This window comes from Protomyctophum parallelum, assembly GCF_964188405.1.
Source record: "Protomyctophum parallelum genome assembly, chromosome: 19".
NCBI classification, from domain to species: domain Eukaryota; kingdom Metazoa; phylum Chordata; class Actinopteri; order Myctophiformes; family Myctophidae; genus Protomyctophum; species Protomyctophum parallelum.
In genome coordinates, this window is record NC_139717.1 from 16,708,088 (window position 1) to 16,732,959 (window position 24,872).

At 43.7% G+C, this 24,872-nt stretch overlaps 1 protein-coding gene across 1 annotated transcript; it reads right to left on the reverse strand.

Moving 5' to 3' along the window:
• Positions 1–326: 326 nt before the first annotated feature.
• Positions 327–22,947, reverse strand: adam17b (ADAM metallopeptidase domain 17b). The gene is made up of 18 exons (XM_083790813.1): positions 22,330–22,947; positions 19,459–19,591; positions 18,086–18,219; positions 17,663–17,751; positions 17,105–17,285; positions 16,327–16,457; positions 15,309–15,395; positions 15,037–15,147; positions 12,880–13,024; positions 11,302–11,393; positions 9,008–9,160; positions 7,581–7,780; positions 7,010–7,113; positions 6,196–6,330; positions 5,618–5,748; positions 4,263–4,430; positions 3,954–4,010; positions 327–3,701 (listed from the first exon to the last, which is right to left on the reverse strand). Exons 1-18 carry the CDS (start codon positions 22,427–22,429, stop codon positions 3,177–3,179), a joined length of 2,676 nt encoding a protein of 891 aa, XP_083646939.1. The 5' UTR covers positions 22,430–22,947; the 3' UTR covers positions 327–3,176.
• Positions 22,948–24,872: the final 1,925 nt, after the last annotated feature.

The window sequence follows — 24,872 nt, forward strand, 5'->3', positions numbered from 1 at the left end:
AAGGCAGAGTTTCAAATAATTTACATTTTAAAACATCCATGTCTGAGTCAGAGTCAGACACAATAATACATTAGGCCTACTGGAGATAGACATCCATGGAACTAAACAAAAAATGAGGGCTGGGCAATATGGACAAAACGAAATATCACAAATAATATTGGATCAAATACAAGCTTGCAATAAATTGCATCTTGTAAAATAAGTAAGTAGGATAAAATATGCAGTGATTAAAACCAGGAAAAGGTATATAACGCTGATGAAGGTAAAAACATAGACATAGTGTAAAATAATCTGAACAGAACAAACATTAAACATTAACATTGTGTGAGATATTTAATAAATGACACCTGAAGGCTTCAGTAACACAGAACAGTAAACATTGTGCTTCACAACCAGTGATAAACAATACAGAACCGTCATAATATACTATAAACATAAATGCTTATCAAATGTCTTATTGGGTCTACAACTGAATGGCAACAGAACATGTTGGCCTCCATTAAAAATGCAGCACTATTACTAGAACAACTAAATCTGACAGTATTGTGTCTGTAACAAAGACACAGACATAAGCTATAGAAATACCTTATACAGAATGGAGTGAGAATAGACAGGTGGTGAGGTGGTACACCACAATGTACAGCAATATGTAATAATAATAATAATGTGGAGTTAATAGCAATACATTTTAACAATGACAAACGTAACAAAACAATAAATGCAGTGCATTTAAATAACAGCTTGACCAAAGTCAAAATCCCAAGGCACTTGTGTAGGCTATTCATAGGAAAAATAACTGATCTGCAGGCTCACAATCTAGATCTGCTAATTTAGCTAGCTTTATAAATGTGTGAAAGGAATTTAATAAAATACCAAACATTTTCACCAGGCAAAATGTGGATGCCAGGTCAACAACTACACATTTTTACAAGTGAGCCCAAAGTGGCTTATAACAAGAAGACTTGGCAACACTGTCTGAGTGGTGTTTGAACTGGTGGGGCGATCCTTGCTGGGAACACAGATCTCACTGTGAATATATATATATATATATATATATATATATATATATGGCATGGCATTATACTCTACTGTAGGTAAACATTCTGAAAACTGATGAATATTTATGACCTTTTGAAAATAGGGCTAAAGTAGTTGAAGATAAGTTTTATATGAAGCTATAATTAAGGGTGTAGGCTATAGCTAAATGACACTCTAGTAGAGATTTGTGTTGTGTAGATCTATACTGTGCCTTGATGTAACTCCGTTAAATTGATGAGATATGTTCAATAGCTTTTCTGTTGATAATTATTCTCCTCATTGACTTACTGCACAGCAAAACAGGTCACTCTTTGAGCACATGTATTGTACGAACGCAAACAAAACGGATTCTAACAACATAGTAAAAACGGAGACTTGTCAACATAGTCAAATCAATAAATAGGAAGATGCATGTTTATAGAAAAAAAATGTTTATGCACACATGGTAACGGTGCAGTGTCAGAGATCTTTTTCACTGTGCAATATGAATCAACAAGACTATTTTGAATTATACATTTTTAATCAATTAACTTTTCTTACATTCGGGCACTCTAGCGATTGTCATAAGAAACCTTAACAGAAAATACTGAGGACCACCCTGATAATCATAATAAAACAAATATGGCCGATGTCTGGAAAAAGCCCCAAAACAAAACACTGAATCCAAAGAAAAGGTTTCAATAACCAGTTTGTGTCCTTGAGCCAGGCACTGAACCTTACTGGTCAGCTCCCAGTACACTGGTTGTAACGGTCAGCTCAGTACAACTGAATTAGACTGTGCTTGTACTGGTCAGCTACGAGGTACGACAAAATTAGACTGGTTGTACTGGTCAGCAACAGTTTAGACCGTGGTTGTTCTGGTCAGCTACCAGTGACCAACAATATTAGATTGGTACTGCTCTGATGTGCAAAATGTGGAAAAGCTGTCCCTCCAGTCCAGCTGGTTTACAGCAATCCTCAGTGCTGAGACAGACTCCACACAGTAAAGGTCTCTTTTCACATGTCTACGTGTCACGTAGATACGATTTAGATAATGTAGATCAAATTGCACTGTCCTCCTCGTGTTAATAGTGGTTCTCAAACATTTTAATTTCAAGGACTCCCATAACTGCGAGAGTGTACAAATGGAACAAATTTGGTTCCATTTGTACACAGTTACAGACCCGTAAGTGTTCATTTGGACCAACACTTTGAGAACCATAGACATATTTGTTTGTCATGTACAGTAGATATAATTTCAACAACTTTGGCAGCGGTTGTACGAACGTGTCAGATTGCCCGTGCCTCCATACCTGTCCGCATGCCCCTCATTGAAAATGAATGACTATTTACTGTTATGCTTATGTGAAAATCCCTTTACTATGATACTTCTGTTTGCAGTAGTAGACAGTCGCATGTCCACACAGTAAAGTCCTTAGTGATCCAGAAGAGCTTACAAAGGGAACCGAATGGACCTGTAAAGGGTCCATTTGGTTCCACCAAGAGCTTAAATAAAACATTGTATGACTTTAAAGATCTGCAACGTACTGTAAGCATGTCGACTAAACGTGCCATATATGTAAACGTAATACACCCGATCTTAAAGGCCTGACACACTGACGCTCACGTCATCAAACACATCCATTGTTTACAGCGGATGTAGCCACACTGGAGCCACACCAAATGAACGTGTCAAAACCTGTTGACTGGTCTTTAAGAGTTTGGTTCTATTTTAAGATTGTCGACGCATGGCCCAGACCATCCAAAATGGTCATTGCACTTGTTGAGTGTCTGTTTTTTTTAAATTAAATACATGACGTGAACAGGCAGAATCGTACGTACGCTTTGAGTGTGTCAGGGCCTTTAGTGTTAATTTAAATAGGAAGAGTGTACAAAAACTGTTTGTACACAATGTGTAGGATGGCACTGCACCAAGTGGTTCAAAAAAGCATTTTGTAACTTTAAGACGTTGAAATCCCTTACCCGTCAACCGACCGTGTCCTTGAGCAAGACAACGAACCGTGACTTGCTTCGCTTACTGTAAGCCGCGACGCAAGCACCACAACCATACGCATCATAAACACACCAAACACACAGAATCCTATACGCTCCGGATCTATTCACAAGTTCCAACCCAGTGCTCTCTCTCTCTCTCTCTCTCAGCACTCGGTCTCCTTGCTGTTGACCCGTCGCTGTCGCTGCAGTCGGAACGGCAGGGCCTTGTCGCTCCGCCCCACCAGAGCGTTGTCACTCCGCCCCGCCAGGCCGTGCTCCGTCAGGTCCTGGAAGGAGCGGGAGCCCAGGGCTGCGAAGGCCTCCTCCTCACCCCCGTCCTCCAGGAGCTCCTCGTCCAGGTGGGAGTCGAGGCTGGGGGCCTCCTGGATGGTGGCCATGCGGGGGCTGTCCAGCGGCGGCAGAGAAGGAGTAGGGCTGTGGTCGCGGAACGGGCTGTGGGCGGCGGCGGCGGCGGGGGGGTTGGAGTTGGAGGCGTGGATGTAGTCGTGGCCTGGCGGGCTGGAGACGGAGACGGGGGGCGTGCTGGTCTGCTGCGGGCCCCAGGGCTGCTGAGGGCCCCACGGCTGGAAGGACGGGCCCCTGACGGGAGCCGCGGAGGAGGAGGAGAGCAGCGGGGGTTTGAAGATGCGGACGGAGGCCGACTCCAGGCTGCTCAGAAGCTCTGCATTCTGGACACATGCACATATACACCCGCACGCACACACACAGTCACACAAACCCCATTCGTGTTAGTAATAGTATACCTGTACTATACTATACAAACATCTTCTCTTATGGACACTAAATCGTTTTCAAACGGGGGTCCGTGGCCAAAGATAATTTGGGGTCTGAGAACCACTGATCCAATAGGCAAGCTTTGATGACCCCATGACTTCCAAGGATTGCTTTTAGAGGGTCAACATTCAGTATGCGGTACTTACACTGGGGAAGAACAGAGATTTGGTGTTCTGCTCGTATTGCTGGTCCAACTTCTTATCCTGCAGGAAAGAACACAAAGTGAATGTACGTTGTGGTGATTATACATTCTAGACCAGGGTTCTCAAGGTTTTGGGCTGGGGACCCCCCGGAAATGCTTTGGCCATGTCTCGCACTTTAGCGTTGTGAGCTTGTAGATCTGTAATACATCGGCTGCATGATTACAGATACCAAATAATTGCTGATATATATCGGTCAAACCGATATGAGTTGGGGCTCTAGTTGTATAGATTACATGAGCTGTTCATTCATACCACGCAGTGCACCAGGATGCTGAGAGGAACCCAGAACAGCAGAGAGAACACCACCACAGAGCCCACGATGTTGTCCGCCAGGAACTTGCCAAACGTGTTGATGTCCAGCTTGTCTATGAAGTCCCACAGCCTCTCGATCACATCCTGCACCTGCTTCATGCACTTACCCTGGTGCCACGCACGCGAACACACACACACACACACACACACACACACACACACACACACACACACACACACACACACACACACACACACACACACACACACACACACACACACACACACACACACACACACACACACACACACACACACACACAGTTATGGAAGCAACAACACATTGTCACTCACTGTTTATTCGTTTATTTTAGTGCCCTTCTGTTTTGTTTGCCCTTTTTAACCAAGGGATATTTCACCTTCACTTTCAAGCATGTTTGGGGTCATTTGAACGTATACTACTATAATTAATTTGGGAAAATAAATAATACATATATAGGCCTATATATATTTGTTTTTTAAATACAATAAAATAAATGAATAGAAATAACACAGCCCCCTCACGTATTAGAAGTACAATATCAGTCACCAAAACCAAGGACGGGTGGGTGTGTTCGATAAATCTCTCATAGTTCAAGTTTGAGCTTTGAAGTTTCGGAATCGGTATCGGCTGATATTTTATTTTATAATAATTATGTTGATTATTATTAAAGCCTGAAAAAGTATGTTGTGATGATGAAGGCTGCAGATTCCATCAGTGTTTTCTGGGGAAGCTTTCAAAGGGTCAACACGTTGGAACATTTTAAAAATACAAATACTACATTGAAGCTGTTTATGTTGGGATATGAGCCAACATTTCAATAACGGTGCATCCCCTATTGCTTTTTCAAATTCTGTGTTTATATGCCTTTTTCAGAATGGACAAAAGTATTAGAATTCTTTAAATATAGAATGAGATAATATCATATCATATCACATCGGTTTATATCGGTTATCGGCCATAACAGCAGCCAGAAAGTTCATATCCAATTCGATCCAATTGCTGATGTTTGTATTGGACCTCTGGTGATACGGTAATATACATGTAAATATGTGCAGTAATAGTCGTAATAGTTGTAGTGGCGGTGGCTCAGGGGTAGGGTGGCCACTTCGATCCCGGGCTCCTCCAGAGTTAGTGTCGAAGTGTCCTTGAGCAAGACCCCTAATGAATGTGTGTGTGTGTGTGTGTGTGTGTGTGTGTGTGTGTGTGTGTGTGTGTGTGTGTGTGTGTGTGAATGGGTGAATGTAATGCACAATCTGTGTGAATAAATACATTGGATAAAGGTGCTATATAAATGCACAATTTAATAACTTACATCTCCGTCACAGAAGCCCACGGTACAAGGTTTCCCCTTGCGGAGGAATAGGAAGTTCTCCGACGTGTCCTGGTAGGGAGCACACACACCACGGGCACTGCGGCAACACACCTTACACGATGAGTTGGTTTCTAGTGAGGAGAAATGGTGAAGACATGCAAAGGTCACCCTCCAGCCATTTTGGAAAGAACTCGGGCCCCTTGCCTACTTCCTTCACAGTCGAGAACAGGGGGCATCTAAGAAACAATTCAAGGCCAGCACGTATGTTGGGACAGGATTATAGGTTGATTCAGGGTACATGTGCTTTGGTGTGGATTTCTCCTTTAAGGCTCTGTTCCATTTACTGTAGCACAATGGTTCTCAAACTTTTTTAATTTCAAGGACCCCCATAACTCTTGAGAGTATACAAATGGAACCAAATGGACACGTTCCATTTGTACACTCTCAAGCCCTGCTTCATCTCTCTCAAGTGGCCCCTGGCCTGGAAAAGAAAACACTGAAGACTCCTGCTCTACACTGTTGTAGACTATCAAAAACAATAAATAAACAACAAATACAATATAAATAGTTTACGTTACCATTACAGGCACAGGACTGCAGGTCCAGCATGGCCTCACAGAAGGGGACACACACACCTCCACGGCACTCTCCACTGTCCAGACACTCCGTCTTATCAGGAGCATTCTCTGGGGGAGGACATTCACTGTCGTTGCCTGCAAGACACAGAATAATAAACGCTGCTGTTACTAAAGGCGTAGCCTGAGCTAACGTGTTAGGTTTCTGGTCTAGAGGGGCGGGTCGCGGCTCAGATTTGCGCACGCCCTGATTGGATCTCATCGATCTGTCCGTAACCCCCGGGCCCTCCTCTCCCCCCTAGTGCAGCGCTACGTCACATCATTTGGAGCGACGCCCACCCGGAAGGGTTGACTCCCACTTTTAGACCAGAGCGGCCAATGCGTTCCTCCAGGCTTTACATTTTTGCACCAACAAAAATGAAAGCCTGGTACCGAGGCTACTAAAGGCGTCACACTGCTGTTACCTGCTAACACAACCAGTAACGCAAGAATCGACACAAGGAGTTTGTAGATTTATTATAGATTATTTTCAAAATGTTTGCCTCTTTCTTACAATATTTTACAATTTGGCAATTGTTTGACCAGTTCTTATAGTTTGTTGATTACTTTTGATGCAGTAATGGGAACGATGCATATTGCATGTTGGGAACCTAATATGCAATATCCGTTGTATTGTACGATTAAAAAGGTCATATGGGGACCCCCCCAAATAAATCATATGGTCATATGGGGACCCCCCCCCCCAAATAAATCATATGGGGACCCCGACCCCCGTGGGGGTTGAGAACCACTTCCCTAGAAGGACATGTCCACTCACCTGTGCAGTAGGAGCGGCCCTTACAGGTGGCGTCAATCAGCTCCTGGCACACCTCTCCCTGGGCCTTATACTGGCAGTCACTACAGCACACGCTGTTTCTGTCACTGCACAGGAAAATAATAATATAATTAGCAATAAATTCAGGTCGAGGTTGTGGTTAGGATTAGACATTTAGAGCACTGGTTCCCAAACATTTTAGCCTGTGACCCAAAACGGAAATGTGATATCTCCCAGAGATCCACACTAGTGAAAATAGCAGATCTACAATTACAATTTAGGCATTTAGCGTTCCACAAACTCCCATAGATCATCTCTTTTCACTACTACTTTAAACATTACGTTTTCTAATTTATGGAAATTCTTTTTGCCCTTTTTTAATGTTTTGAATAATTAAAAAACAAAACCAAATTAAAAAAAACAAACATAATTAAAAACAAAACAATTTATTTTATTTAATCGTGGGGGTCCTGACCAAGTGTTTGGGAAACAGTGATTTAGAAGTTAGATTTAGCGGTTAACATCATATCAGGACGTGTGTGTGCGTGCGTGCGACGTGCGTGCGTGCGCTGACCTGCAGTGTGCGTGTTCTCGGAGCTTGCAGTCGGAGGTGCAGCAGGGGTCGGTGTTGAGGTGGAGCAGGCCGGGGTCACACTGCTCGCTCTGCTCCACCCGCGAGTTCCCACACACATTACTGTTCCTCTGTCTGAAACACTGGCTCGCCTTGCTCCTCAACCTCTTCACTATGGACCTCTTGCTGCAGTTAGAGAACACCTGCTCGCACGCACGCACGCACACACACACACACACACACACCCACACACATTACTGTTTCCTCTGTCTGAAACACTGGGCCGCCTTTCTCCTCAACCTCTTCACTATGGACCTCTTGCTGCAGTTAGAGAACACCTGCTCGCACGCGTGGATAGAATAATATACCCATACGTTGACATTGCCAAAGCAACGTATAATTAAAACTGGGTAAAGGGTGTACGGTTGGAGGGGGTACATTGGTGCGAGCAGTGCGTGGGTGGTCGTTGTATTTGGTCTCCCTGCTGCTCTTCAACTTTAGATCCAGTGGTCTGGTAAGACCTCTACTGGTTGAAGAGTGGTACTGCCTGAATGTCAAGATTCAATTTCTCCCTCCAAGTAAGAGAAGGCATGCTCTATTCATTGACTCAGTGGCAAACCAAATTCAGCACTTGTGCCGTACAGGGCGACCTGAGTTGGTGGTAAAAGCTGCAAAGATCCAGGTTCATCTCTGTCGGGGTGGAAACCTCACATGTCCAAAACTGTGACTTTTGAAAAAAGTAGGAAAAGTATCAGATCTACAAGCTCAAAACGTGTCAAGCTTGTGGATCTGCACCATTTGATGCCTTTGTGTGACACTGTTGTATGATCAAGTAGGAGTGTTAATTTAAGGGGAAAAAAACACAACGTTAGAATACGGTATGGAGATAAGGGGTTTCGTCCCTCCAGCAGAACAGTGTGGTTCCACAAAGGATCCGACCCAGTAAGGCAAGAACTGCAGTCCCCCCCCATTGGACAATAGCCTGGGGATTTATTTAAAAAAATGACTTATGTCCAAATGTCTATTTGGTAATTGTTTGTGTTTTATTCTCTGTTTATGTCATGTTTCTTTTTTCTTTTTGTTTCTTTTTAATAATTTATTCTTTATTATTTTTTGTTCATCTTACTTACTCTACTATTTATTTTTCCTTATTCTGTTTATTTTTAATTATTATGTTTTGCCTCCCCTAGGACCCATGGGAGGGTGGGAGGGTGAACGGGATGGTAGGCTGGGCAAGTGTGACCACTCTTGGTCATTCAGCCCAACCTAAGTGAAGGGTTGCAAAAAACAAAAACAAAACGGGGAATGCCACCAATAACAATAACAAACAACCAACAACGATGTAAAACTAACCTTGTACATCTCCCTGAATAAAGAAATATATATAAAAATAAATAAAAATGACCTATGCCCCAATATATTGTATGTACCTTGTTGTTGACGTGATCTCCGCTCACAGCGATGGGGTACATGACGTACCTGCCCCCCTGGTCCTCGCGGGGGGCGCAGTACGGGATGTTGTCCGGGTCGTGTTCCGCTCCGAAGTTATGGCCCAGTTCGTGCGTCGTCACCAGGTCTGCCTCCTTTATAGGAGGCCATGTGGAACACACGCGTTACAGGCCGGGATGGGCAATTAATCAGTCATCACAATGATCACATTGGTATCGGCCGATATTGGCCTTAAAATGCAATATTGGTATCGGTAATAATATATCGGTTTTAGCAGATATTTTATTTTATAATAATTATGTTGAAAAATAAATAAAAAAGCCTTGTGTTGTGATGAAGGCTGCAGATTCTATCAGTGTTTTCTGGGGAAGCTTTCAAAAGAGTCAATAACAATAGCTTTTTTCCAAATTCAGTGTTTCAGCATTTCTTTCAGAAAGGACAAAATTATTATATATTTTTAATACATAATGAGATCATATCGACATCAGCTATATCGGTTATTGGCCATAACAGTAATTAATTATATCGGATATCGGCCAAAATGTCTCACCGGCTCATCAGTTCCAGGGATTCATGCAAATACAAGATCACAACTGATTGAGTGATCTGTGAAACTAGGTGAAAGGTAGCTCTGGTCCATAGCCTTCTACTGCTTCAGTATAAGGCTATGGGACTTTCGGTTTTGAATCTCAAATCGAAATCAGACCAGCCTCTCTTTAGCGTAAATAAAAAGAAAGTTTTTGCTACTCACCAAAACAAAGGCGGGTTGTGTCATTAGAAAGCCTACTTTCCTTAGTGGACGCACTCTGAGCCCCCCACCACATGTATAAACCAAAAGGGGATTTTGTTTCCACCGGAAAAATAATACTTTTAGTTACTCCAATGCGCCGTCTACCGATATTGCCCAGAGAACTGCCTCATAGAGTAGTATAGAGAGTATTTTTCCTCCGGTGAAAAAAAATCCCTTTCTGGCCAAAAAGTACCATTTATACGTGTGGTGGGGGGCTCAGAGTGCGTCCACTAAGGAAAGTAGGCTTTCTAATGACACAACCCGCCTTTGTTTTGGTGAGTAGCAAAAACGTTATTTTTATTTACGCTAAAGAGGAGAGGCTGGTCTGATTTCGATTTGAGATTTAAAACCGAAAGTCCCATAGCCTTATACTGAAGCAGTAGAAGGCTATGGACCAGAGCTAGGTGAAAGGATGTGTATCACTGGTCTGTTTCAAAATTGCCCAAAAAACGAAACAAAAAAACATCTATCAAGAGACCACTATAATTAGGCCTATAAAGTCGCAGAAAATGCACTCCCATCCATTCCCACGTTTCATCTTTGAAAGCAAAATATCCCTTTACAGTTTTAGTTCTCTATCTAGACCAGTAGACCTTTGCTGTGTCGTCATAAGCCACTAAGGATGGTCTTGCAATAGTTCTCTAGACCAGTGGTTTTCAACCTTTTTCATATCAAGGCCCATTATTTATTCTGTATTTAAGCCACGGACCACCATTCGATAGAGAGTATGCACATGCATGATTTTCCCATCAGGACACATCCCCCCCATCTAGTGGCAAAACATTGAGCAGCATAGAGTGTTGGAGTTTGGAAGTGCTCCTTGGAAATCACTGAACCGTCCTGTGTACTACCTGTTTCTAAATGTCACATAATGCAGGAGGCAGCAAAATGTTGTGTTATTGAAAACAAGCACTTCCAAACTCTTGACACTTGAAATAATCAAATGCATGGCATTTCTTGACAGAAAGTAGCTACATAACGTCTCTATGGTGGATTTTCATGAAACAAAACCTTTGCAGATAGAAAGAGGATAATTCAAGCTTTTCGTACAGCTGCTATGTTGTTGGTGAGTTTAACATTGTTTAATGCAATCAGACGGGACTTTTCTGTTTGGATGAATGGGCTGTCAAGGCCAGAAAGTAGTTTTCTGGCACTCAGTGGGCGTTCCCACTTCCAGGTACTTCCAGGTACTATTGCAGACCCCAAACTAAAGAATACTTTGTTGTCGTTGGATAAGATTTTGTCCACAATTCCATGCTGTATTGATACAGGAGAGATGACAGGCAAACGTTGACCAAAAAAATAATTATTTGACATGCTAATTGTGCAGACATCTTGTAAATTAAGTAGACAAATGCAGGTGTAATTTAACTCTTGAGAGCGTAAAATGAAACCAAATAGACCCATACAGATCTAATACGGGTCCATTTGGTTACCAACACCACCACTGGTTGAAAACCGCTGCTCTAGACCAGTGGAACTGACCTTGGTGAGGATGGTCTTGCCATAGTTCTTGGTGCTGGTGAGTCCGGTGTTCAGGTAGATGGGTCTGTGTTCGGTGGACGACGGAGGACACTCTGACAACACAGACAACAGTCCTGGGGTTAGAGATGTATCGGTATCGGATCCGCCCTTATTTGGTCATATCGGTTCATATCGGTATCGGCAAATATGCCAGTCTAACCACAGATCCGACACAGGGGTAAGGGGTTGACACTATAGCAGTTAAATAAAATGTTGGGGCATGTGGAGTTTGCTTTGGAGTTGCCCAAACTGCAAGTGCACATTTGAGTTAGGAGTCTGCTTTAAACACAACACGAGATAGCTAGCTAGCTATAAACACTATTCCCTGTCGGTGGACTTCAAAATAAGATATTTTTTCTTTTTGTATTATTATAAATATTATTCCCTGGTATCGGTATCGGCTAACACATCTACATCCGTAGCTGGGGTCAAGGACCACATGAACCCCAGTCAGAGCAGGCCCTGTTCTGCCAAAATAGTCCATTGGCAAGCTCACAAGGAGAGGTACATCCCAAGAGAAACGAGTGGATCAGATTAGAATTTTGGGAAGAAAAAAAGCAAGGGGAAAAAAGAATAATCTAATCTGGAAACATAACACACTGCCAGGCTGGATCACCAGCCCAGGCACCCGGACTGCTAGGCCGGCCCGGGCCAGTCGATCTGTTACTTTTGAGCACAAAAGGTGGCCGTGCCTTTGGAATGCCTTGTCCGAGGAGAAAAGTCTTGCCAAACCTGCGCCCCGTTTTAAATCCGTTCTGAAAACTCACCTTTATAAAGCTGCTTTCAATGGACAGCAGTCTTTTTTTCCCTATTTAATAAATAAGCCCTTTGTGACTGTTCTTTAAAAGGTGCAATAAAAATTAAGTTTAGCCAGAATGGCCACAAGATTTCAACATTCTGGGATGTAAATTGCAAGCTGACAGATCCCTTCTGACAGATGACTTCCTTATTGACATCCCATTGTACCGCCTCCAGCACCGGGGCTGACTAGCTGCGCATCCCTACGTTCCTGTGATCTGCTCTGTCTCAGCTAACCAGCCCCAGTGCTGGAGGCGGTACAATGGGATGTCAATAAGGAAGTCAAGGAAGGAAGGAAGAGAGAAGTTCACAGCAGCCAAAACGGTCAAACAAAATTAGCTGAGGTTTCTGTTGTCTCCTATAGCAGATATAGGCTTCTTTTGTAACATCTCACCACCACCCAAATGCCGTAGCATGGCCATTTCCGAGGGTATGTACGTCTGTATACCCTTTCGCGTAGGATAGATGCAGAGGGACTCTATGTAAAGTCATCCAAATGTCAGAAACTTTACGTAGGGTTCCAAGAGGAACCCTCCTTTTTAGCAGGAGAGGAGACATTAGACAGGATCTCATATGGATTACATTGCAAAGTGTACATCATTATTTTGTTGCATAGGACAAAAAAAAGACCCAGTCCATGAATCCCTGCAGGAACATCAGGGCCAGTGTTGATTCTGTCGACTAAACTCAAGTTGTCATTCGACGATGCTGTCCAAATGAACACTGATCGTCAGGACTTACTCTCGGAGCATAGGCCCCCAGGGATGCCATGTCTGGAGGGGGCCACGTACGCCAGGCCCAGGGTCCCCTCGTCAAAGTCCTGGTAGGTGAACAGGTGAGCCAGACACACCTGGGACGCCTTCTCAGCGATGTCCACACTGAACTGCTGTGAGGACCATGAACACACAGTGTTGAGTTTTATTGTGTTTCTCCCGCGATTTTGTAACCCCATTTTTTCATCCGGTGCAAATTGCCGAAAATGTGATCCTGGCCGCTATTCTCCCCCTACCAACCTGAGGAGTGAGCAGGCCACTTCGTATCACCTGACAGGGGGGGAGTTTCCCCGGTAGGACGTGACACGTTATTCCAGGGGTGGGCAATTATTTTTCCCAAGGGGCCAAATGAGAAACAGAAAATATTTTGGAGGGCCGGGCCAAAAGGCTGAACTTAATTATGCATAATATCAATTTTATTTCTATATAAATAGCAGTAAATGGCATTGTTTTGCAAAGCAATGGTAAACTAAATGTGAAACATTTGACTCAAATTATAGGCAGAGTGACTATTTTACATCATGATGATGTACAATAAGAGCACCCCTCACTTCACATGGGTGTGATTTTTTTACTTTCTACTTGCACTCTTGCAGGCTTGAGACGTTTCCTTTCCCAGTTGAAAACTATGTTTTTGTTTAAGTTACAAGTCCTGTAAATTCTAGCATTTTCTTTTAACAATGAGAACATTAGAGGTAGAGCTCTCTTAATAGTTCCATTCGGAGGACACTGCCACTTTCACAACCCATGGTGCGCTGCTTACTATCGCAACCATTAAACAACGACGTTCTGAAAACAATAATAAGCCAACCAGTAATGGTATTGTTGAGACTTGGCAGCCTGGCAGGCGCTGTATGTTGATGTGTGCACGTTCGTTCTGCCAGATTTACTTGGTAGTACAACGGTGTCGATCGACTCGTGTGCTGAAAACAGACGATCCACAAGCTCACGGCGCATCGCCCAAGCTTTCTGAACTTCAGAAGCATGCCACATTCTGGGCGCAACAACGCCATACGGCAGCATCTTAAAACATCTTAACTTTATTGGCGAGGCGGGTTAAATAAAGCAATGAAGCATAATGGGATTTAACTTGTCCTCCTGCAAGGAAGTTTGGTAATCAAAGCATGCGCCTGCGCCTACCGTGTTGTGGAGCTGCATGCTTCATGGCTATTTGCATTCACCGACGTAGTCAACAATAAATCCAAAAAGCCGACATTTTCGCATATGAGGGGGGTGAAGGAAGAAAGACAGGTTCTCAATCACACGCAATTCATGTGCACAGTTGACGTGCAGATTGTGTGAACTGTGAGAATGCATGGGCTTCAAAATAAAAGCGATGCGGTTTTAGTCCACCCATAAGGTAATTAGAAAGTATGTTTTATTTTCGGATAATCGGATTATCAAGTAATCTTTCACGGGCCGGTCAGAGTCAGCCGGCGGGCCGTATTTGGCCCGCGGGCCGTACAATGCCCAGGTCTGCGTTATTCCAACCAGTTCCTTTCCCCTCCATCAGGCGCCCCGGCTGGCCAGGGGGAGGCACTTTAGTATCAGGACCCCAGACAGACTAGAGTGTGTCTCTAATGGGGATGCCTTAATGAACATAAACATAAACATAGAGACCAGGATCACTGCATGTTTTCTGTGAGGGCACATACCCTTAACCTGACTCCGCCAGATGGAAAACGCCATGTTTCACAACCGACTTCCATCATCTGGTGGAGTCAGGACTCAGGTTAACATAACCCTATATATAGGCTTACAGGGGACACGGGGAGAACATTGAAAACCCCACCTAGGGTATGTTTCTGTATTTTGTAAAGCAACTTTTTGTATTTAGAAAAGCACTATATAAATGTTATGTATTATCATCATCATCATTTAAAAACTAGATGAAAATGTCACAGAGAGACTCGGAAACAAGAGATCCATCCAGTAGAACTAAGACATGTCCTTTCATGCTTGGCTGCGCGGGTGTCACACTCCGTGTCTGTGACACGCTGTGAGCTTGTAGATCGGCTATTCTCGGCACACAGCTATGTATAAATCGGGCATCACGACGCCATCAAGGCCCGCCAAAATACGGAGATGGCATGTGATTATTTTTGTCTTGGATCGCACGTCTTACCTCCAGCAGTCTCTTGACGTCCCACACTTCCCTGCCCTCCACTGGACTGCCTCTCATGTTGAAGTGAGCGGCCCCTGGCGGTACGGAGGTGGGACCCTTCTCTATGATGATCTGACAACAGGAGCACAGCAGCAAGAACAGTTAGTAGTACAGTACAATAGTACAGTACAGTACAATAGTATACAGCCTTGGTTCTCCAATAGGCTGACGTGGTAAGTGGTCAAATGGGTGTTACACTCGCACGCACGCACGCACGGTGTGTGACCTCTCACCTGTTGGATCTGAACTCCGTAGCCTTTGTAGTCTTCATCCCAGGAAGTGTTTCGGTAGATGTCATCCACACGATCAATCAACTCGATCTGCAAACGCGGACGCACGTGCGCGAGCACACACACAAGCATGCGCACATGTGCACACACACACACACACACACACACACACACACACACACACACACACACACACACACACACAATTTAGTATAAGAGTATATAGACATCTATAAGAGTTATCGACCAGAGGTGGGGAATCGGGGATCCAACATCATTCTCAATGCCTTGTAGTTGTGCTTGTCAGGGTGGGGGTTCAAATGTGATTATTTTGGGGGTTCACATGCTGTAAGGTTTGGGAGCCCTTGGAGTAGTGTAGGGTCATAACATCTGCTACTTTTGATGCTTTTGTGTGACGCTGTAGTATGATCAAGTAGGTCGTTCATTAACACATTTTGGGCGGGAACCCCTTTTGGTGTTGGTGAAAAACAGCAGATCTACAAGCTCATACGAGCTTGTAGGTCTGCTATTTTTGAAAAATCGAAGAACCACTGACAGAAACATAGCTTTTTCAGAAAACTGTCAGGATGTTTTTCTGATCTCAGGTCAAAATGGGTTAAAAAAAAGAAGCAACAACACAAAAATCAACTATCCTATCCTATACCAGATAGTTGAGTGTGGTACTCTCATCGAAGTGTAAGTGCAGTGCAGTGTCATAGTGTACATCGTACCAGGTAGTTGAGTGTGGTACTCTCATCGAAGTGTAAGTGTAAGTGTAAGTGTAAGTGTAAGTGTAAGTGTAAGTGTAAGTGTAAGTGTAAGTGTAAGTATAAGTGTAAGTGCAGTGCAGTGTCATAGTGTACATCGTACCAGGTAGTTGAGTGTGGTACTCTCATCGAAGTGTAAGTGTAAGTGTAAGTGTAAGTGTAAGTGTAAGTGTAAGTGTAAGTGTAAGTGTAAGTGTAAGTGTAAGTGTAAGTGTAAGTGTAAGTGCAGTGCAGTGTCATAGTGTACATCGTACCAGGTAGTTGAGTGTGGTGCTCTCCTCCTCTCTGCCCATGTGTTTGTAGAAGCGATGGTCAGCCACCAGCAGCAGAGGACACGTGTTCTTGGTGTGGTCGACCGCCTGGCGCTTCCACCGCCCCGCAGACTCTGCAACAACACACAGGAGACGTTAACCCATTCTGACCTGAGATCAGATTCATACGAGGTTTCCACTGGACACACACTGGTCTGATTAACCCATTCTGACCTGAGACCCGTTCAGAATGGGTTAAGCACCATTAGGGTTTCCCAAAACGCCACGGCTGCTATGCTCACGCACCTATATATAACCTCAGGAACTATGTGTATTTTATTTGTGAAAAAGAGACCCTTTGGTTGCACGGCTATAGAGTCTGCAAATAAGATGAGATAAGATAAACCCAACAGCTGCACTGTTTGCGAAACAAGCTTCAAATGATCTGAAACCCTTACTTGTACTTTTTGTGGTAAAAGCGCTCAAACTTTCTCCTTTGCTGCCTTGATCTACTTACTTACTTTTCAGGCTGTGAACCCCCAAAATGATCATATTTGAACTGGGGAGTGGGGATCAAGGCCCGGCAGCCCGCCAAAATATATATATTTTTGTCGACAAATTCAACTGTGGATTTAGTCGACTAAAAGGAGACTAAAAACTACCATTGTGCAGATGACTAAAACATGACTAAAACTGATTCTCATTCAAAAGACTATTGACTAAAACCAAATCAAAAGTTGCCGTCAAAATTAACACTGGCCGTAGGGCAGGCTTCACTCACCCTCTTCCTCTGGTTCTTCCAACATGGCCACCGGCAGGCCGCCAGGCAGCAGGTGGTTGAGGTCGTAGTTGACGTAGCCACAGACCCGCGGCTGGGCCAGTCTGCTGAGGTTCCTGATGTCCTCCGAGCGGTAGATCAGCAGGCGGCCATCGGGGGGCGCCGTTGTAAACCTCCACAGAGGCTGGGCACAGTGGGCGAGGGAGACAACGCAACATCTTACAATAAATGCACGTACGTCTGTATTGTAATCCACGTAACTCGAGAACCGTCACCACCGACGTTCCACACCACCACAGGACCACAGGGAGTGCAGTGCCCGGTGTCGAGTCGGTCGGATACACGGTTGTCCAGAACCGCCAGAATAGGCTCTGGTCAGGCTCTGTCAGTGGACCTAATGAGCCTAAGTCCCCTCACCTGTAGAATTTCCATTCGACAATAGTACGGGGGAACGATATCACAATGGTTGCTAGAAGGATAACACAAAAAGCCCTGGGGGAGCTTGTTTCCATTGTGGTCCTGTGTCCATGCATTATGTATTTTAGTTTTGTATAAACATACCTCCATGTTGTACTCTGCGTCGTCAGTCAGGATGTGGGCAGAGAAGTCGTTGTCATCGATGTGGGCCTGGACACGTGAGTTCTCCTCCCCTGGACAGTCAAAGACAGTGCTCCGGTGTTCATTCTGTCGACTAAAACTATGACGAGAAATTTACCATTTTTCTCTGACGAAACCTAATTAAAACCACATTAAAACTAAGCTATGATTGATGACTATGACAATTTTGTCAAACAAATATAATCTAGACTAAAATGGAGGGACAGACAGTAGGACAGCTGAGAAACAGTGTAGGAGAGACAGACAGACAGACAGACAGACAGGACAGCTGAGAGAGACAGACAGTGTAGGAGAGACAGACACTCTGACAGACAGACAGTAGGACAGCTGAAAGACAGACAGTGTAGGAGAGACAGACAGACAGACCGATGAGGTGTCCAGTGAAGTAGTTGTGTCTGTTGACAGGGTAGACCTCCTCCTGTCCGTCGTCTCCAACCACAACGGCTCGGAAGTCCTCCGTGAACAGATCTGTGTTGGTCCGCAGGTACAGCCTGAAGTGTCTGCACAGTGCACACAACACACACACACACACACACACACACACACACACACACACAACTTGTGAAGCCATCCAAATTTTTGAATGGCAAATTACAAACTGGAAAAAAGGCGCCTTCCTACCATTCTGAAATTCCCCATTCAACTCCCCCCCCCCCTCTCTGCACACATCATGAAAACCTCATGTCCCTGCCCTACAAAACCAAGTGCAGCAACTACATTTTTTTGACACACCGTGACAGCGATATATCTATGACTTCTATGTATACCCAAAACGTCAAATTCCCTTCGTAATTTGGGGGGGGAAGGGAACAATTACAGTGATATCAATAACAGTGATATCACATTAGTGTAGTATAATATCACTTATATTCTTGCCAATAACCCATTTGGCTGACTAATTGAAAAACTATTAACCCCTTTTATCAGTTTTTGCATAGTTCATGTACTTTGGCTTCATACATCACAGCACAAAGGCATTAAGTCATAAACTAATATATTCGATAGCTCTACATTACAATTTAATCTTGCCTCTTTAAGTGTCTAAACTCATCACTTCTTGTGTCAGAAATATGTAATGAATTCCATGGCACCATTGCTCTGTAATGAACTGTTCTTTGTTTAAAATTGGTGCCATGGTGGTCAGGTGGTCCCCGGCTAAATGACAGAGTTGGTAACAAAATGGACCCTTATAGATCTTTGACTGTTGAGAGTGTAAAATTAAACCCGTAAGAGTACATTTGGTTTCATTTTCCGCTCTCAAGAGTAAAACTATTGTTAAACATCTGCATTACTTAATTTGCAAGAGGTCTACACCTGACTACACCTGGTCTACGCCTGTTATCTCTCCTATGGTACGGCATCAATACAGCATGGAATTGTGGACAAGATCTTATCCAACGATAACTGAATACTCTAACAGTACGTTTTAAGAGCGGGCGAGCATCGGCCGACACATCGCCCAATCGACCGTTATCTCCCGAAAAGATTTTTTCGCCTGCTATCGCCGGTAGTCGCCGGGTCCCATAGACAAATAATGCACTTCCGGAAAATCCGTCTGGCTGTCGCCCACTGTTAAAACATACTGCAAGTCTTGGGTCTGAGAGTCTCTTCAAATGGTGGTCCGTGGCTCAAGTGCTGAATAAATGATAGACCTTGTCACCTTGATATGCAAAAAAGGGTCGAAAAGCAGTGCTTTAGGGCAGTGCAGTCTGTCCACAGAGAGGAGTACAGCACAGTACCTGTGCAAGGCGGTGAAGGTGATCAGTCTCTCCACATGCGTGGGCTTCTGGGTGTCTCTGCGCCTGACAGAGTGAGCCTGCAGACTGGAGACAGGCAGCACCTCGAAGTCTGACAGCATGGAGGCCAAGATGTCTGCACACACACACACACACACACACACACACACACACACACACACACACACACACACACACACACACACACACACACACACACACACACACACACACACACACACACACACACACACACACACACTACTACATTATTATTACTACAGCATGGAGAGACCAGCTCAGTGGCCTTGTGGTTAAGAGTGTCTGCACTGAGACTGGGAGGTCGGGGTTCGATCCCCGGCCGGTATAGACAGAGTTGCGACATTGAGGGGGCAGAAAACAGCCCGGTCACGTGGTTCATGTACTCGCGCGAGCCCATAGACAGCAATGTCTACATCGAAGTCTATGGTGTAGAAGAGCCGCCATTGGACTGGCCCCATGAATTGAACGGAGTTGTCGTAACTCTGTCTTACGCTATGGCAGCTGGCTCTGGTCATATAAAGACTATGCAAATGGGACCCAATGCCTCGCTGCTTGGTATAGGCTATACTCAGCATCAAGGGTTGGTTTTGAGGGTAAGTCCCTGCGTCATGTCCAGGGGGTGTGTACTTGTACTTACTGCGTATATCAAGGGGCCTCACGCGACAGAAACAGGAGATGGGCTCCTGCCCTACGGCATTGGGTCTCATGGCTCACCAAGGCTTACTTACTTAGGGAGCCCAGAGTTAGTGAGTGTCTGCAAACACACATTACCACATTATTACTAGCCTACAGCATGGATCCTAGAGTGTCTGCACACACAGATTACATTATGGGGCGGCAGTAGCTCGTGGGTAGACTGACTAATTTATTAAATGATTTTGAAAAATGTTTGGATTCGTTTTTAACTCTTGCAAGTTGAAACTTTTAGATTTTTAGATTTTTCTTTGATGGGGATGAATTGAAGATTTGTTGAAATAATTCAAAACAAAATGTAGGAATGTAGAAAACGGGATATTCACTCAGTCACGACCCACTGTTTGGGAACCGGTGCCGGTCTACATGACATCATGGGTGCAAACAAAGCCAGTCCACATAACATGCTGTAGCATGTCCTCCTAGCGGTGTGCCCCTCCCCTTTCTGTCGTGTAACTTTGTGTAGCGCTTTGAACAGCATCCAACAAAGAAACCAAACCAGGCTACATCAGACATACAGCCACCACACAAAACGTGTCAATGTCGTGACACTGTCCACCATAGTAAAAATAGCCCCTATCAGCTATTTCCACAATTCTTTCAAAATTACAATACAGCAATGCGGTGATATTAGAAAGAAAATGCACTTCGTCATTTCAACTTGTAATACACAAGTATCTTTGTATAGTTTAACTCTTTTTTTTTAGAAGCATGTACTTTTGAATAAAGTCCAATAAAATCTTCCATAACTTTGAACTAATCTGACAGAGCAACTTTCACTGGTAGTGGAGTATCATTTGACCAGCAGGAGTAGGCTACCTATTAGGGGTGTAACAATATAGTAACTGCATCGAAAAATAAAATTGAAGTAGGCTATATGGAAATGTAAACAGCAACATATCGTATCGTTTTGCTTGAATAGTTTTGCAATGCAAATAATTGATTGTATCAATTAAGTAGCCTATACTTGTGCGTTGTATTTAGCAATTTTAAGAGGAAAAGTTTAATTACTTTTCCATTCTATATCGCCACTTGGTCTATCGATAAATGTGTGTATATTCTCTGTGTTCATGTCAAGGTATGGGTTTGTCCATGTGTTCAAATATAATGTCAATGTATTTTGCCAGAGAATCACTGTGTTTATTTATATCGATATTCATACATTTTCCCTTAAACGATTTTAAATCATTGTATCGCCATAATGAACCAATATCGTCCATGTATCGTATTGTCAACCATGTATCGTGATACGGATTGTATCGCTGTTCAAATATATTGTTACACCCCTAATAGTCCAGTCTTTGACTGGAGTACTGGGGTTGAGTCTTTGTATGGGTCAGGGGGAACCCCAGGGGTACCATTGAGGGGGTCCCATGCAGCTAAACGATTGATAGTTGTCTGTAACTCTGAGAGTACAGATGGATCGAACCAAATGGACCCTTACAGGTCTGTAAGTCTTGAGCGTGTACAAATGGAACCAAATGGACCCTTATACAGACCTGTCTGTAACTCTGAGGGTGGATTTTGGTTCCATTTACACTCTCAGAGTTAATGGGGGTCCAGCATGGTCTAAAATAATAATGCATACCAAACTGGGTTTGGGTCCTTGAAATGAAAAAGGTATGAGAACCACGCGAATATATAGGCCTACCACCACTTCCATTGTCATCGTAAATGACTCTCTTCCTCACCAGAAGGTCATGACTCATGAGTTACATTCTACAATAAGTCAAGACAATAGCAGTGCTCTGTTCAGCAGCCATGTGCCCAGCTATTAACATACCACAAGTCACTCATTCAATGCATGTTCTGGATACTCCAGCTATTCATTTAACTCTGTACAACATGGAACCAAATGTGAGGGTCCATTTGGTTCCAATTTGTACATTTTGAAAGGGTTAAATTGAGACCTTTTACCTTTTTGTTAAATGCCTCAGTGTTTATAGTGTAGGGCAGGCGCAGTAGGCTATAGGCTACTGTAAGGATTCAGCCGGGACTTGAGGTTAATTATTTAGACCGAAAACCGATCAATATAAGTTGATTTTGGATCGATTGTGAGTCAACTTTATTGACATTAAAGTGAAGATGGCTTACTTTGTGAAGTTTGTAACAAACAAATGAAATCACATCTCAACTCACCATAGTCCTGGCTCAACACATCTGCTGCTGCGGGCATTGTAGTCGCGGCTTCCCCCGTTAAAAACACACAGAACATTAATAACAATAAACGGCGTTTCATCGTTCCGCGACGTCAAAACTAACAATCCTAGGGATCTTTAAAAAATATATATATTCAAATAAAATTCGGTACTGTAACTTGAACTCTACACTGTCAACAAAAGCACTTCAAAGCAACGCGATCGGATACATTTTAGATACACTCCCCATTGCAAAACAGCCCGTTTTTAAGTCACAAGTGGATCTTAAAATATAACAAAAAAGAAAATCAGTTAGTGGGACTGTGGTGGGAAGTTCTTTTGTTGTGCGTGTGTGTTTCCTTTTTGGATCGGGATCGCGGATCGAACCCGGGTCTCCAGTCTGGAAGTAGCTAGTCTTGGAGAGTTGGAGAGGTCCGGACTCCTGCACGGGACCTGTTCGTGAGATCATCCAGACACCCGGAAGAAGTTACTGCCAAAAGAACGATGAAGAAAAAAGTCCACAAACAAAGACAATATAGTGTTCTTGTCGCTATGCGTTTTCCATATAAAACGCCCCCGCGGGTCGCGCTGTTATACATTCATGTCAGATTAAACATGGTGGCTGCTGTAGCCTAGTGCGCGCGTCTGTCTGTGTGCGTGTCTGTGTGCGTGCGTGCGCGTTTAAGCTTTAACATCCCCGTCGCCAGTCGCCACTCAAAGAGCAGATCTACAAGCTAACAACGCGTCGGTTGTAGATCTGCTCTTTGAAACGAGCGACACCGTCGTACAGCTGGATTTTAAACGAGACCTTGGTTTACATAATATAAAGCCAGAGTGAGTGACATCTATTTTTAATATGGCTGGACTGGACCATCTGCATCATCATTCTGGGACACATCTAAGTAACTAAAGTTCGAAATATCAGAGACGACTCGCCCCTTTACCAACTCGCCCCCGCGAAATGTGTTAATGTAGTTAACAGTTAATTTAGTAGCTATTTCCCTCCTTCTCTGAAATTATATTCTTGTATACAGATTTGATTGTATAGTAGTCGATCTCTATACTCTGTCAAATTAAGAAAGAACAACATGAGACAGAGACGGCGACTGCTTAATTAAGTTAATTTAGGACCTTCTTCCTTCTAGCAGTTAATTTCGTTTTATAAAACACTACATGTTTTGTAATGGCATCATCATGCTATTATGTCCGTGGATATACAGAGTGAACTTGATAAATTATTATAATACCTCTTATATATATAATTAATTACCAACATGAATTATAGCTATAGCTAGAGTAGTGGGGCGAGATGGAAAAGGGCGACCGCACCGTCTGGAGTAGGCTACTGTACATACAGATACAGTAGCCTACATGTTGAGTAGAATTTTGAGTTAGGCCTACTTTTACTTTACTGGAGGTATTTTCAATACTTGTACTTGTTACTACTCCACTACATCTCAGAGGCATATTGCAGACCTATCCTTTATTCTTTTTACACTCCACTGCAATTATTTGAAAACTTTACCTTTCTAGTTAGGCCTACTACTCATTACAAAATGTACTTTTTACAACAAATAAATGTAGTATACTTAGACATACAGTGCACACATGCACTGTAAGGGGGATGCAGGAGATTTTACTATTAACCACTTCTTTATTTCCTTTCCTAGGAATGTCTTTATATGTTTTCTATATTTTCTTAATGTTTTAGTATGTAAAGCACATTTAAATTGCCTTCCTGAAATGTGCTACATGAAAATAAACTTGCCTTTGTTAATCTTTATTTTTTTACTTAAAAAACTGTAATATGTCATGTTTTTATTTGTATTCAGTTAATTTAAATATTTTGTGCATATAACACATTTGACATTGATCGGTTGATCCCCACCAATTTTTTATTTTATTTTTGCATGTTTGACAAGGCAATGGGTTTTTTTGGCAACGTTACGACTGAATCGTAACGTTGTTTTATTATTTTGCAAAAAAAAAAAAAAAAAATCACACCTGTGAAGTGAGTGGTGCAACTAGTTACTGTATTGTAGTGTGCTCTGTACTGTACATGTGATTATTTTTGGAAAAAACGTCTTGAAAGTGTTTGAAACATCCACGACCCCCATGATGCCGGCGAGCCTCCCTGTGTCCGAGACCATGGAGAAATGACAGTTACGTGTGGGGGTCCTCGCCTCCTCGGGGATGGTCCCCGGAACAAACGTGCCCAGGAGCCCCATGAACGTGCCCAGGGGCCCCATGAACGTGCCCAGCCCCAGGGGCCCCATGAACGTGCCCAGGGGCCCCATGAACGTGCCCAGGGGCCCCATGAACGTGCCCAGGAGCCCCATGAATGTGCCCAGGAGCCCCATGAACGTGCCCAGCCCCATGGGCCCCATGAACGTGCCCAGGGGCCCCATGAACGTGCCCAGGAGCCCCATGAACGTGCCCAGGAGCCCCATGAATGTGCCCAGGAGCCCCATGAACGTGCCCAGAAGCCCCATGAACGTGCCCAGCCCCAGGGGCCCCATGAACGTGCCCAGGAGCCCCATGAAT

Bases quoted from the DNA above. Each gene is read 5' to 3' on its own strand.
- adam17b (XM_083790813.1), bottom strand. From the start codon at position 22,429: ATGAAACGCCGTTTATTGTTATTAATGTTCTGTGTGTTTTTAACGGGG. The intron at 16,458-17,104 runs GTGAGTGAAGCC...GTGTTGTTGCAG, and splicing joins GGAAGAACCAGAGGAAGAGG to AGTCTGCGGGGCGGTGGAAG. The intron at 4,011-4,262 runs GTATGAATGAAC...TCTTTCCTGCAG, and splicing joins GCATCCTGGTGCACTGCGTG to GATAAGAAGTTGGACCAGCA.